Source organism: Nicotiana tomentosiformis, chromosome 12, assembly GCF_000390325.3.
Source record: "Nicotiana tomentosiformis chromosome 12, ASM39032v3, whole genome shotgun sequence".
NCBI lineage: Eukaryota > Viridiplantae > Streptophyta > Magnoliopsida > Solanales > Solanaceae > Nicotiana > Nicotiana tomentosiformis.
In genome coordinates this window covers 25,382,318-25,397,199 of record NC_090823.1, presented here as the reverse complement: position 1 = coordinate 25,397,199, position 14,882 = coordinate 25,382,318, and the positions used below count along the sequence as shown (strand labels likewise).

At 41.0% G+C, this 14,882-nt stretch overlaps 2 protein-coding genes across 2 annotated transcripts; both read right to left on the bottom strand.

The window, feature by feature from the left end:
- Window positions 1-656: 656 nt before the first annotated feature.
- On the bottom strand, window positions 657-5,548 carry LOC138902374 (uncharacterized). Its single transcript, XM_070190232.1, has 3 exons — window positions 5,395-5,548; window positions 1,230-1,474; window positions 657-1,067 (listed from the first exon to the last, which is right to left on the bottom strand). The coding sequence occupies exons 1-3, from the start codon at window positions 5,546-5,548 to the stop codon at window positions 657-659; spliced, it is 810 nt and encodes a 269-aa protein (XP_070046333.1).
- A 57-nt stretch (window positions 5,549-5,605) lies between these two features.
- LOC138902373 (uncharacterized) lies at window positions 5,606-6,106 on the bottom strand. Its single transcript, XM_070190231.1, has one exon. The coding sequence runs from the start codon at window positions 6,104-6,106 to the stop codon at window positions 5,606-5,608; it is 501 nt and encodes a 166-aa protein (XP_070046332.1).
- Between the last annotated feature and the right edge of the window lie 8,776 nt (window positions 6,107-14,882).

Here is a 14,882-nt window from a genome sequence, read left to right as displayed (position 1 = left end):
TACAAAGCCTCATACAGGGCCATCTGAATGCTCGCCTGATAACTGCTGTTATAGGAAAACTCTGCAAGTGGCAAAAATTGATCCCAAGCACCCCCAAAATCAACCATACTCGCGTGAAGCATATCCTTCAATATTTGAATAGTACGCTCGGATTGTTCGTCCGTCTGAGGGTGAAATGATGTACTCCACTCCACCTGAGTACCCAACTCATGTTGTACAGCTCTCCAGAACCGCAATATAAATTGCGTACCCCAGTCAGAGATGATAGATACCGGTACGCCATGAAGCCTGATAATCTCGCGAATGTAAACCTAAGCCAGTTGGTCCAAAGAGTAAGTAGTAATCACAGGAATGAAATGATCTAACTTGGTCAATCTATCCACAATCACCCAAACTGCATCGAACTTCCTTTGAGTCTGTGGGAGACGGACAACAAAATCCATAGTGATCCGCTCCCATTTCCACTCTGGAATATCTAACTTCTGAAGAAATCCACCCAGTCGATGATGCTCATACTTCACCTGCTGATAATTTAGCTATCGGGCTACATATTCCACTATGTATTTCTTCATCTGCCTAAACTAATAGTGCTACCTCAAATACTGATACATCTTCGCGGCACCTGGATGAATGGAGTGTTGCCAACTGTGAGCCTCCTAGAGAATTAACTCACGTAAACCATCTACATTGGGCACACATAGCCTGCCATACATCCATAATACACTGTCACCCCCAATAGTTACTTCCTTGGCATCACCATGCTGAACCGTGTCCTTAAGGACAAGTAGATGGGGGTCATCATACTGACGCTCTCTAATACAATCATAAAGAGAAGACTGGGAAACCACACAAGCCAAAAATCTGCTCGGATAGAAAACATCTAATATGACAAACTGGTTGGCCAAGGCCTGAACATTCAAGGCTATAGGCCTCTCTGCTACTGGTAGATATGCTAAACTGCCCAAATTCTCCGCCTTGCAAATCAAGGAATCAACCACCACATTTTCCTTCACGGGATGATAGAGAATGGTGATGTCATAATCCTTAAGCAGCTTCAACCATCTCCGCTGCCACAAGTTAAGATCCTTCTGTTTAAACAGATGTTGTAGACTCTGGTGATCGGTGTAGACCTCACAAGGGACACCATACAAATAGTGCCGCCAGATCTTCAAGGCATGAACAATAGTTTCTAACTCGAGGTCGTGGACCGGATAGTTCTTCTCATGCACCTTCAGCTGTCTAGATGCATAGGCAATCACCATACCATCCTGCATCAACACCGCGCCAAGACTAATGTGTGAGGCATCACAATACACCGTAGAGGACCCCGATCCAACAGGCAACACTAACACTAGGACTGTAGACAAATCAGTCTTGGGCTTTTCAAAGCTCCCATCATACTCCTCAGTCCACCTGAACAAAGCATCCTCCTGGTTCAATCTAATCATAGGTGCAGCAATAGACAAGAAACCCTCTACAAATTAACGGTAATACCCCGCCAAGACAAGAAAACTTCGGATCTCCATCGCTGAGGATAGTCTGGGCCAACTCTGTACTGCTTCAATATTCTTTGAATCTTCTTGATCCCCTCACTCGATAATACATGACTCAAAAATGCCACTGAATCTAGCCAGAATTCACACTTCAAAAATTTTGCATATAACTTCTTTTCTCTCAAGGTCTGAAGCACAGTCCTCAGGTGCAGCTCATGATCCTCCTGACTCTAGGAGTACACCAGTATGTCATCAATAAATACAATGATGAAAGAGTCAAGATAGGGCTGTAATACACTGTTCATCAAGTGCATGAATGTTGCTCGGGTGTTGGTCAGCCCAAAAGACATCACAAGGAACTCATAATGACCATACCGAGTCCTGAAAGCAATCTTCGAGATATCTGGCTCCCAAATCTTCAACTGATGATAGCCTGAATGCAAGTTGATCTTAGAGAACACTCTCGCATCCTGAAGCTGATCAAATAGGTCATCAATAGATGGAAATGGATTCCTGTTCTTCACTATAACCTTGTTCAGCTGGCGATAATCAATACACATTCGCATAGAACCATCCTTCTTCTTTACAAGCAAGACAGGGGCACCCCAAGGTGACACACTGGGTCGAATAAAGCCCTTATCGAGCAACTCTTGCAAATGTTCCTTTAATTCTTTCAACTCTGTTGGAGCCATACGAAAAGTGATAGCATCAAGGAAAAGGATAGAGTTTTGGAAGCTCCAAGGCCATTTACAAGATCTCAAGCTAAAGAGTTGCAGACTAAGGTTGCTGGACTTCAATGGCAAATAAAAAAGCTTTTAATTGTAGAGGAAGAGCTCAAGCCCAAAGTAGATGAATTATCCAAGTTTTACAATTATTTGGTGATCCAAATTGAAGTCCAAGAGGAGAAAGATTGGGCTACCAAATCAGTCCTTGAAGTCCACCAAATGGGCTCAAAATGAGCTTAAAAGAGGTCCAGAAGGGGGTGTTTCAAAAGGAGACCAATTGGAGTCTAAACCAATGGCCCAAACTAGTAGTTTTAAGGTCCAAATCTGCCCCAAAGGGATTTGGCCGCCCCTCCCCCCCACCTAATTTTAATGACTTTTCTTACTCCTTAGCAACCACCCTACCTAATTGTAATAACTTTTTGATGCCTTAGCAGCAACCCTACCTAATTTTAAGGACTTTTTTTGCCTTCGTACTTCTATAAATAAGGAGTTCTTCTCATTAATTGAGGGACTTCATTTTGATTAAGTATATCATACTTTGAGAGTTCTTTTGAACCTTTGTTACTTGTGCTTTGAGATTTATCTTTCAACCTTTACTAGTTCATAGTTCAAGGTAGTAAGATTACTTCTCTATTGTGATATCTTTGATTCCTTTGTAGTATTCTTAGAAGGCGATTAATACTAGTTATTAATTATTGTCTCAAGTTACTCGTAAAGCGGTCAAGATCTGAATCTATTGTTTTGATTTGCTTTTAAGTAAAGGCGTTTGATTTCTTCAATAAATCAAGATGTTGTTTCTTCAATAAATCAAGGCTATAGAACTTGCGTTCTTGGAATTCTTTCCTTGAATTTTCCCATATCTTTTATTTTCTGCCCTTTAGTTCTAGTTGTTCAATTCCTTATTGTTATTGCTTCTGCATTTACTTTTCAAATTCTTAATCTAGTTTGGATTCCCGGCCTAGTCGTTATCAATAAGGTGGAATAGAAATGGGTTGAGTTCCCGGTAACACATCAATGCCAAAGTCAATATCCTTGTCGGGCGGCATGCCCGGAAGATCTGCCACGAATACATCAGATTAGCCCCTCACTATCGGAACTGACTCGACGGTAGGAGTATCAGCACTAACATCCCTCACATATGCCAGATACGTATCACACCCCTTTCTCAACCATTCGCTAAGCCTTAAGAAATGATACAACCCTACTAGGAACATGATCTAAGGTACCTCTCCACTCTAGCGATGGTAGACCTGGCATAACCAATGTCACCATCTTGGAGTGACAATCAAGGATAGCGTGATAGGGAGACAACCAGTCCATGCCCAAAATAACATCAAAATCCACCATACTGAGCAATAATAAATCGGCTCTGATCTCAAAACCACTAAGAACAATTAAACACGACCGATACACACGGTCAACAATAATAGAATCACCCACGGGTGTAGACACATAGATAGGAGAACTTAGAGAATCACGAGATACACCCAAATACGGGACAAAATAAGATGACACAAAGGAATAAATGGAGTCTGGATCAAATAAGACTGATGCATCTCTATGATAGACCGGAACAATACCTGTGATGACAGAATCGGATGCAACTGCCTCTGTCCTAGTAGGAAGGGCATAATATTTATCCTAGCCTCCCCATCTAAGACGACCTCTACCTGTCTGACCTCCACCTTGAGCTAGCTGTGCAGGTGGGGTGTAGCTGGTGCTATAACCATAACCTGAGGGATTGCCCCAGACTGAGGACCGTGCTTCAGACCTAGAGAGAAAAGAAGTTATATGCAAAATTTTCAAAGTGTGAATTCTGGCTTGATTCGGTGGCATTTTTGGGAGATGTAGAGTTGAGTGGGGGGATCAAGGTAGATGCGAAGAAGATTAAAGCAGTGCAAAGTTGGCCCAGACCATCTTCAACTACTGAGATCCAGAGTTTTCTTGGTTCGGCAGGGTATTACCATCGATTCGTAGAGGGTTTTTCATCTATTGCTGCACCTATAACTAGATTGACCCAAACGGGTGCTCCATTCAGGTAAACCAAGGAGTGTGAGGAGAGATTTCAAAAGCTCCAGGTTGCTTTGACTGCAGCCCCAATGTTGGTGTTGCCTACGGGTTCGGGGTCATTTATTGTGTACTATGATGCGTCGCGTATTGGTCTCGGTACGGTGTTGAAGCAGGACGGTAAGGTGATTGCTTATGCTTCTATACAGATGAAGGTACATGAGAAGAACTATCTTTTCCACGACCTTGAGTTAGCAGCTATTGTTCATGCCTTGGGTAGTTTAGCATATCTACCGGCAGCGGAGAGACCATTAGCATTGGATGTTCAGGCCTTGGCCAACCAGTTTGGTAGATTGGATGTTTCGGACTCGAGTTGAGTTTTAGCTTGTTTGATTTCTCCATCTTCTCTATATGATCGTATCATAGAACATTAGTATGATGACCTCCATCTGCTTGTCCTTAAGTACATGGTTCAGCATGGCGATGCCAATGAGGTCACTATTAGGGATGACGATGTGTTACTGATGTAGGGCAGGCTATGTGTGCCCAATGTAGTTGATTTGCGTGATTTGATTCTTTAGGAGGCCCACAGTTTGCGGTACTCCATTCATTCGAGTTCCACCAAGATGTATCAGGACTTGAGGAAACACTATTGGTGGAGGAGAATGAAAAAGGACATAGTGGAGTACGTATCTCGATGCCTAAATTGCCAGCAGGTCAAGTATGAGCATCAGCGGCCAGGTGGATTGCTTTAGAGGCTAGAGATTCTAGAGTGGAAATGGTGCGGGTTACTATGAATTTTGTTGTTGGGATCCCACGGACTTTGTTTGGCTCCCACAAACTTAGAGAAAGTTTGATGCAATATGGGTGATTATGGATAGGTTAACCAAGTCGGCTCATTTCATTCCAGTGGTGACTACTTATTTTTTAGAGCAGCTGGCTCAGGTTTATATTCGCAAGATTGTCAGACTTCATGGTATACCGGTATCCATCATCTCTGACTGAGGTACGCAGTTTACATCGTAGTTCTGGAGGGCCGTACATTGTGAGCTAGGCACACAGGTGGATTTGAGTACAACATTTCACCCTCAAATAGAAGGACATATATGTTGGGTCCATAAGATATGGTGGAAGAGAAATGGGAAGAGTGCCCGTTAACAAATCAATACCAAAATCAATATCTCTGTCCGGCAGCATGCCCGAAAGATCCGCCAGAAATATATCTGGATAATCCCTCACTACCGGAACTAACTCAACTCTAGGAGTATTAACACTGACATCCCTCATGAAGGCTAGATAAGCATTACACCCCTTCTCAACCATACGATGAGTCTTTAGAAATGAGATAACCCTACTAGGAACGTAATCTAATGAACCTCATCACTCTATCCGTGGTAAACCTGGCATAGCTAGTGTCACAGTCTTGGTGTGATAATCGAAAATAGCATGATAGGGCGACAACCGGTCTATGCCCAAAATAATATCAAAATCCACCATAATGAGCAGCAGTAGATCTGCTCTGGTCTCAAAACCACCAAGAACAACTAAACACGACCAATACAAACGGTCAATAACAATAGATTCTCCCACAGGTGTGGACACATAGACAGGAGAACTCAAGAAATCACGGGATACACCCAAATATGGAGCAAAATAAGATGATACATAGGAATAAGTGGAGCCTGGATCAAACAAGATTAATGCCTCTCTATGACAAACAAGAATAATACATGTGATAACTGAGTCAGATACAACTGCCTCAGTTCTAGCAGGAAGAGCATAATATATGTCATGGCCTCCCTTTCTAGGGCGACCTCTACCTGCCAGACCTACACCTCTAGTTTGCCGTGCAGGTGGAGTGGTAACTGGTGCGGTAACCATGGCCTGAGAAGCTGAGGACCCGGTGGAATACGCAGATCTTGTATAATCTATGGAGGTACACCCCTCTTGAGTCTAGGGTAGTCTCTCACCATGTGACGAGCTTCACCACACTCAAAACAATCTCTCAGAGGACATGACTGCTGACACTGGATCGGGTCTGATCGGCTGGATTGACCATTGAAAGCACCCCACAGGAGGTACACTAGACAATGGCAGTACATAATGGGAAACCTAGGGCCTGTGAGTGGTCTGAATACCGCAGGAAGCTGGAAGTGCTAAATGAATAGAGCGGCTCACATAGCCCCTTCTATGACGGGCTAAAACTAAAGCACGGGCACCAATATATGTGCCAGAATCTTGAGGCCTCTTGGCCTCCCTCTCCTCTCTTTCTCGGGTCCACATATCCTTCAATCTCCTAGCGATCTCTACTACCTACTGGTATGAGATGTCCATCTCCAACTCTCGGGACATGTTAAATCTGATACCAGGGTTGAGCCTCTCAATAAATCGACGAACCCGCTCTTTGACAATAGCAACCAAGGCTGGTGCATGCCTGGACAAATCACTGAAATGGACCGCATACTCCGATACGGTCATAGCACTCTGGCGCAACTGCTCAAACTCTGCGCGCCATGCATCCTTGAGACTTTGAGGAACAAAATCCCTCAAGAACATATATGAGAATAGAGCTCAAGTGAGTGAAGCTGCCTCGGTCGGACTACCCAACTCATACACTCGCCATCACAGATAAATCGCTCCATTAAGCTGGAATGTAGTGAAAGCAACCCTACTGGACTCCACAATACCCATAGTGCGGAGGATACAGTGGCACTCCTCAAGAAAGCTTTGGGCATCCTCTGATGCCAAACCGCTGAAAGTAGGAGGGTGGTAGTTCTTGTACCTCTCGAGCCTGAGTTGCTCCCCCTCATAAGTTGCTGCCCTAACCTCGGGCTAAACTGGGACAACCAGCTGCATTGCTATGACCTTTAATACCTGGTCAACTCGGACCCACTACTCTGGGGTACGGGCAACAGGAGTCTGTGTCCCTCACCCGGCCGGAGATGTGGTAGGAGCAATGGAAATCAACCCTGCCTGAGCTTAGAGTGCCAAACATGCTCAAACACTGGGCAAGAGTCTCCTGAAGTACAGGGGTAGTAACAGGCATCTCATGTGCATGCTCTCCAACTGGAGCTACTGGTGGCTCCTCTGTCGCAGCTTGTGCGGGTGCTCTGACTATACCACGTGGCCGTCCTCGACCTCTGCCCCGGCCCTGACCTCTTGCGGCTCTAGCAGGGGCGCGGGTGTCTAAGCATCATATCCAGTCGTGCATGTTCTCACCATCTGTGAGAGAATAGAAAGAAATGATTTCAAAGTCAACAAATTCGCATGATAAGAAATCAAAGAAGCAAAACTTTTCCTAACAGTTCTCAAAACTTAGCAACTATAATAAATAACTCGATGACTCAGCATGAACAAATACTGAGAGAGATCTAGAGGGATGGGGACTCTGAGGCCTGCGGACGCTGACAGGTATACCTTGAAGTCTCCGCAGTAGAATCCTAGCTAGTGCCTGGGCTTATAGGAAGTTCCTGGATCTACACAAAAAGATATACAGAAGAGTAGCATAAGTACATCACAACGGTACATAGTAAGTGCCAAGCCTAACCTCGGTAGAGTAGTGACGAGGTTAGGTCAAGGCCCTACTTGAATGAATAAAGGACTAAACAAAGGTAAGGCAGTGAAATAATGACAGTAATGAAATTAAATCAATAATAAGGTTAGCTACACGGAACTAAGCAAATAGTGCAACACGGAGAAAGGCAATTAATAATATGCTAAGGAAACTACTACCAAAGACAAGTGCAGAGAAATGGAGAAACGCCAACAAGAGCCACTACCGAGGTACCACTTCGTAGTCTCAAATCAAAAGAATAAGTCACAATCTTTCCTTATATCACCGCGATAGCCTTTATATTTAGTTTTGAAAATTATTTTTCCGAAATAGCATCCTACGTTTTAACCCACCTTATCACACCGCATGGCTTCTAGTAGTTCCCCTACTCACCACGCGTGTCAAGCCCATTTTATCTCACCGCATGCGTTTCAACCCCAAAACCTTATACTACTGCATGCATATCAATATCACAACGTACCACAGATCGCACCTCAAGTGTCCAATATCATAACTTGCTAGAGAAACCAAACCTTAACAGTAATTTCACAGTAAAGAGCCTGTGGCTCAACTACAAAGTACACAAGAATCTTAACAATAATAACCCGAATAAACAACTCAATAGAATAGTATTTCATAACTTAATACTTTGCCTTAATGTAAATCACGACTTTTATATCTTAATACCAATTTCAACAACAAGATATTCCACGATTTAACAACTTCAAGTAAATAGTTGAACAATTAAGTAATAAATACGGAATAAAGGAAACAAGAACTTCAACCAAACATGTAGGGAAATTAGCATGTAAGAGAATAAGACAAGTAGACATGTGAAAGTGAAAATAGACTAAGAATGATGAATATAAAATATTAAGATAACTCCATTAAGGCATGAAAGGAATCTACATATCTAAGACCGGTAATTTCCATATTTAGCACGTGTACACACTCATCATCTTGCGTACCCGGCTTTCACACATCATCATTATCACAAACAACACCAATCCTAAGGGAAAATTCCCCCATATAAGGTTAGGCAAGTCACTTACCTCAAATCACGCTAACTCAATCAACTAGTAGGCCTTTTCCCTCGATTATCCAACTCCGAATGGCTCAAATCTAGCCAAAATAATTTCATACTATAAATATAAACTATAAGAAACTAATTCAAAAAATAAAATTACAATCTTTGCAAAGAATTAAAAAGTCAACCTGTTCAAGCGCCTCAGAACCCGACCAAAATTACAAAATCTGAACACTCATTCGATAACGAGTTCAACCATATAAGAATTACTCAAAGCCGACCTCAAATCGCCTTTCAAATCCACAAATCTTAGCCCAAAAAGTTTCTACCATTTTTCTCCAATTTTCCAACTCAAATCCCTAATTAGATGATAAAAACAACAATAAATTCGTGTAAATTATCGAAAACCGAGTTAGAAATTTTTACCCCAATAATCTTTCTGAAAATCTCCCAAAATTTTGCCTCATACCGAGCTCTCTAGTGATATACACATCGTGATTATGGAAATCCCTTCGCAATCGTGTAAAAACAATTCTGCCCAGCTTCAATTTACTCTTCATAGTCGTGTGAAACCCATCGCGAACGCGATACAAAAGCCGCCTCAACTTCGCGACCGCATCCCAGGCTACGCGATCGCATAGAGAAAATTTTCTCTGGTGCCAAACTTCTCTTCGTGATCGCATTAATCCACTCGCGATTGCATATAAGGAAACCAGAAGCACCAGATTCGGCAATCTTCAATGTTCCGAAATGCGCCGAACATGGTCTGAATTACACCCGAGGCCCCCAAGACCTTAACCAAATATAGCAACAAGTACTAAAACATCATACGAACATGCTCGAAGCGTCAAATCACATCAAACAACACTAGAATCAAGAATCGCACATCGATTCTAGCCTAAAGAACTTGTTCCAACTTCTGCCGAATTCCAAAACTAATGCTGATTCATAACAAAACAACTCTGATTGACTTCAAATTTTGCACACAAGTCATAAATGACATTATGGACTTGTTCCAACTTCTGTAATCGGGATCCAACCCCGATATCATTAAAGTCAACTCAAGGCCAAACTTTCCAAATCTTCCAAACCTTTATTTTTGTAACTTTCGCCAATTCATGCCGAAACGACCTACGGGCCTCCAAATAAACATCCGAACATGCTCCTAAGACCAAAATCACCATACGGAGCTATTGGAATCCTCAAAACTCCATTCTATACTCGTCTTAGCATAAGTCAAACTACGATCAACTTTTACTACCTAAACCTCCAATTCAGGGACTATGTGTCCCGTTTCACTCTGAAACCTTCCCGAACCCGAAACCAAGCACCCCGGCAAGTCCCGTAACCACAATATAACATAAATGAGATAATAAATAGGGGATCGGGGCAAAAATACTCAAAACGACCGGCTAGGTCGTTATACCTTCTCATGCGATCGCGAATAAGGAAACCAGACCTGCGACATCAACAATCTTTTAAGTCCAAATTCCAATCCGTTAACCAATCAAAATCCATCCGAGGCCCCCGGGACCTCAACCAAACATACCAACAAGTCTAAAATACAATACGAACTTAGTCGAGGCCTCAAATCACATCAAACAACATCAAAAACATGAATCGCACCGCAATTTAAGCCTAATCAAACTAATAAATTTCCAACTTCTATAATCGATGCCGAAACCTATCAACCCAACTCCGATTGACCTCAAATTTTACACACAAGTCATAGATGATACAACGGACCTATTCTAACTCCCGGAACCAAGATTTGAGCCTGGTAACCACAAAGTAAACTCTTGGTCAAACTTCTCAACTCTCCAAACTTCAACTTTTCTAATTTTCATCAATCCAAGCCAAAATCACCTACCGACCTCCAAATCAATATCCGGACACACTACTAATGTCCAAAATTACCATACGAAGCTATCAGAACCATCAAAACTATATTACGAAGTCATTTACACTTAAGTCAACATTCGGTCAACACTTTCAACTTAGGCTTCCAACCATTGGACTATGTATCCCAACCCATTCTGAAACACCCCCGCGGAACTAAATCAACCACCCCGGAAAGTCATATAACAACAAATGAGCATAGAATAGGTAGAAAATGGGGAACGGGGCTATAATACTCAAAATGACCGGTCAGGTCATTACACCTACGTAAATAAACCTATACAAGTATATATAAAACAGCAAAATAACAAGAAGAATACTAACTGGGAGGGGACATTCAAAAAGGGGAAGATATAATAAATACGACATGTATGAAATCACGAAATAACATCTTCCAAATTAAGCAAAAATATAACCAAGTAAATCACCAAAACCAAAAATTAATTACATCAATGATATGAAAATGTGCAGAATGATCACTGATGTTCACAAAAGTTCATCCTAGTGATGACTCAAAGAATACTTAAATATTAACAAGCACTTAGGTAAAGGAAAGAAGCATTTTGAACATTTAGACTTCACAAGCCTTAACCAAGTGATGCAGGGTTAGACTATGTACTTTCATGTATGTTCTAGCTAGAATTGTGTAACAGCAACCCCAAGTATAGAATAACATAACTCAAAAAAATATAGCATGATAGGCATGAAGACTATAACAGAACATTAGAGGAAAGTTTGAAGTCTACGTAGATATGAGAAATCATTAAGGAATGTTTAGCAACTTAATCACATAGGTTGTTTAATACAGAATTGAAGTCATTAAAGTCACATAGCCACTCAAACAATACCAATTGGAGATACTTAGAAGCATAACAGATGAACATAAATTAACAACACAACATTATGAACTGGAAATAACATCTATACATTAATGACAAACATCGTAAACGGAAACAACTAATTAAGACAGTAGGCATGTTCATGATATTTGAGTAAAACAGTCAAAAGAGAAAGGGTAGAGGTGTACTGACCTCCTTTTGAGCAGCAAACCCAAAAACGACTCTTAATTAGCCGTATAGAATCAAGAACTCAAACTCCGGCCAGTGTAAGGCTCTGAATCATAAAGAAATTAGAAGTTAGTTAGAAAACCCTAGCTTGATTATTTTTTTTGCTACTCAAGACTAAAATTGATATATTCTTTGTTTGTTAAGTGATGTTGTGGTATATCTTCTGTTGTATCATTTTTTTGTCTGTTAGGTGAGAACATTAAAAGGCCCTATTTATAGTAGTTGTGTGAAGTATTAGGGTTCCAGATTCATATCGATAGTGGAGAGTGACGGAGGAGTGGTGATGCAAGCACAATCGAGTGAAAATCAAAGATGTGCTGAGGTGAAAAATAGTGATAGATAATTACCTAAGGAAATGAGAGATCGACCGTTGAAGCATGAGAGACCATCGGTTGGAACCCGAATACCTAGAGGTCATTGCATTTGTCCTCTGGATATCGAATATCAATGATGAAGCTAGATAATGTCCTCATGCTTGCTTCGATTTGAAAGGTCATGAGAGAAAATCAGACGAATTCAAGTTTCGCGTTATAGTCTGTGACTCCTTGATTAAGCTTTTGAAATCAAATGGTGAAAAATGAAGAACAATAAGATTTGAAGTACAGGAGCAAAACGGATAACCATGCATGCTATGGATTTGAAAGATCACAGGCAATTTGAGGTTTCATCTTTTGGGTTGGGGTTCAGATTTGAGGATTCAAACTTGATCAATGAAAGAGGAAAGGGTTCGGCGGGAATCACGGATGCAGGAGACAGTAGGGATGAATCTCTGAGCGAGTTAAGACCTTGCACGAATTTGTGCAAGGTTTTCTTGATTGATTAAGTGATGGGAGTTGAGAGGAAAAGGAAAGAAGGGGCGACTGAGTATGGGAGGAAATGATTTAGGGTTAGAGAGAAGGGGGGGAAGGGGGTCATCTCTAGATTAGGATAGGGAGACGAGATCTGGGCCGTTGGATCTGATGATTAATGGCCCTGATAATTCGGGCACTTAAGGGTTTTGAAGAGGAATTTTAGTGGCCGTCAGATTATAGTGTTTTGACTGTAGAGATGAGATCTCTGGGTGAGTGTTTTAAAACTAAATAGAAAACGGAGATAAATTGTGAGCCATTGATTTAAGAAGCGGGCGGCTTGGATTCATTTTGCTTCTTTTGTGAGTGTTATGGGGAGGTGACATGTTACGATCTGGGTCATTTTCGAATTGGGCTCGTGTATTGGGTCGGTTTAATTGAAGAAATGCCCATTGTGTATTTAATTAAGAAATTACAATTGTAGCCCTTTAGTTTTTAACCCTTTTAAAATTGACTTAAATAAATTTAATTATTTTCAATAAAATATATTAAACTTATAAATATCAAATATACTACTAACTATTGTAACTAATTAATTATATGATACTTTATTTTCTAAATTATAATACTAGTTTTGAATTATCAACATAGTAATCTAATTAATCAAAATTTGAGAAGTAATTCGTTAAAGTAATTATAAAACCTCTATGGTGTATTTTAAAATTATTTTAATAGTATTAAAATAATAAGTATGGTTGTAATTATATAATACTAATGCTAGGTTATTAATTTCAAAAATAATACTTAATTAATTACTAAAAAATAGATAATTATTGATAGAAAATACTTTCAAACCATTCATTTTTTAATATTTAAGTATAAATAAATCAATTTTAAAAGGAAGGGTCAAAATTGACCGTCAACAACCGCTACCTCCTAGACCACTAAGTAAATCAGTATCTGCTCGCCTTCCTCCCGTCTTGATAATAACGAAGGGATCGATAAATACCTTTTAAAATCTTTCAAATCATGCTGACATTCCGGAGTCCATTCGAAGTTGTTCTTCTTTTTCAGAAGTGAAGAGAAATGATGACATTTTTCCGAAGATCGGAAAATGAATCTGATTAATGCAGCCAATCTTCCTGTTAAACTTTCAACCTCCTTCACAATTGATAATTGGTCGAGGATGTCCTCGATAACTTTAGTTTTATCGGGATTGACTTTGATCCCTCTATGCGACACCAAGAACCCCAAGAACTTACCGGAGTTGACTCCAAATGCACATTTTTGGGGGTTAAGCTTCATGTTGTGCTTCCTTAATATGTGGAGGGTTTCTTGTAGGTGTTTAAGATGATCACCTCTTCTTTGACAAATTAGTTTCTGACCTCGGAAATAAGGCGTTTCTTCTGCCTTAACGGAGGGATGTTAGGATCCAAGCTTAACTTGTGCACGACCACTTCTGGAAGAATACTTGTCATATCCGCATGCGACCATGCGAAATAGTCAACGTTAAACTTAAGAAATTCGATAAATCCTGACTTAAGCTCGGGGTTTAGTCATGTCCCCAAGTGGAACTTCCTCTCCAAGAATTTCTCAAACAATGCGATTTGCTCGAGTTCTTCTGCTGTGGATTTGGTTGCTCTGTTGTTTCTAGTACATGGAAATATCTTGGTATCTGATAGGATTCTGACGACTCCTCCCCCCTGATGACTTCATTTGGCTTGGGAGCGGGCATCGGTTCCTCTGATTTCTATGACACATGCTCCTTCCCTTTGCTACTAAAAATTGAGATCGCGTTCATCTCCCTTGCTTCTGGTTGCTCTCCTCTTATCTGTTTAATTCCTTACAGAGTCACGAATTTCAAAAGTTGACGGTAGGTTGATGACACAGCCTTTATCTCGTGCAGGCACGATCTTCCCATGATGATATTGTAACCCATATCATCGTCTACTACTTTGAAAAGGTGCGTCTTCATTACCCCTTCGGCATTCGTGGGCAGCAGGATTTTCCCTTAAGTTGTTACGCTTGCTAGATTGAACCCGACGAGGAGTTTGGTGGCCGGAATAATGCTTCCAGTTAGCTTGGCTTATTCCAACACTCTCCATTGGATAATGTTGGCTGAATTCCCTAGGTCCACTAAAATATGTTTAATCTTAAAATCTAGAATATTAAGAGAGATTACAAAGGCATCATTGTGCGGTAGAAGGAGTCCATCTGCGTCTTCCTTTGTAAAGGTGATGTCATCCTCAGCAACTTCCCGGAGTCTCTTGCTATGGGTCACCGATACCTTCGTATTTTTCGCTGCCAAAAAGTTAAACCATTA

Coding starts and splice junctions, on each gene's coding strand:
- LOC138902373 (XM_070190231.1), bottom strand. CDS start 6,106: ATGGTTACCGCACCAGTTACCACTCCACCTGCACGGCAAACTAGAGGT.
- LOC138902374 (XM_070190232.1), bottom strand. CDS start 5,548: ATGGTTGAGAAGGGGTGTAATGCTTATCTAGCCTTCATGAGGGATGTC. Junction 1,475..5,394: donor GGACAGAGATATTGATTTTG/GTATTGATTTGT, acceptor GTTAATTTGTAG/AGGGTTTCTTGTCTATTGCT. Junction 1,068..1,229: donor ATGCATCTAGACAGCTGAAG/GTGCATGAGAAG, acceptor AACTTGTGGCAG/CGGAGATGGTTGAAGCTGCT.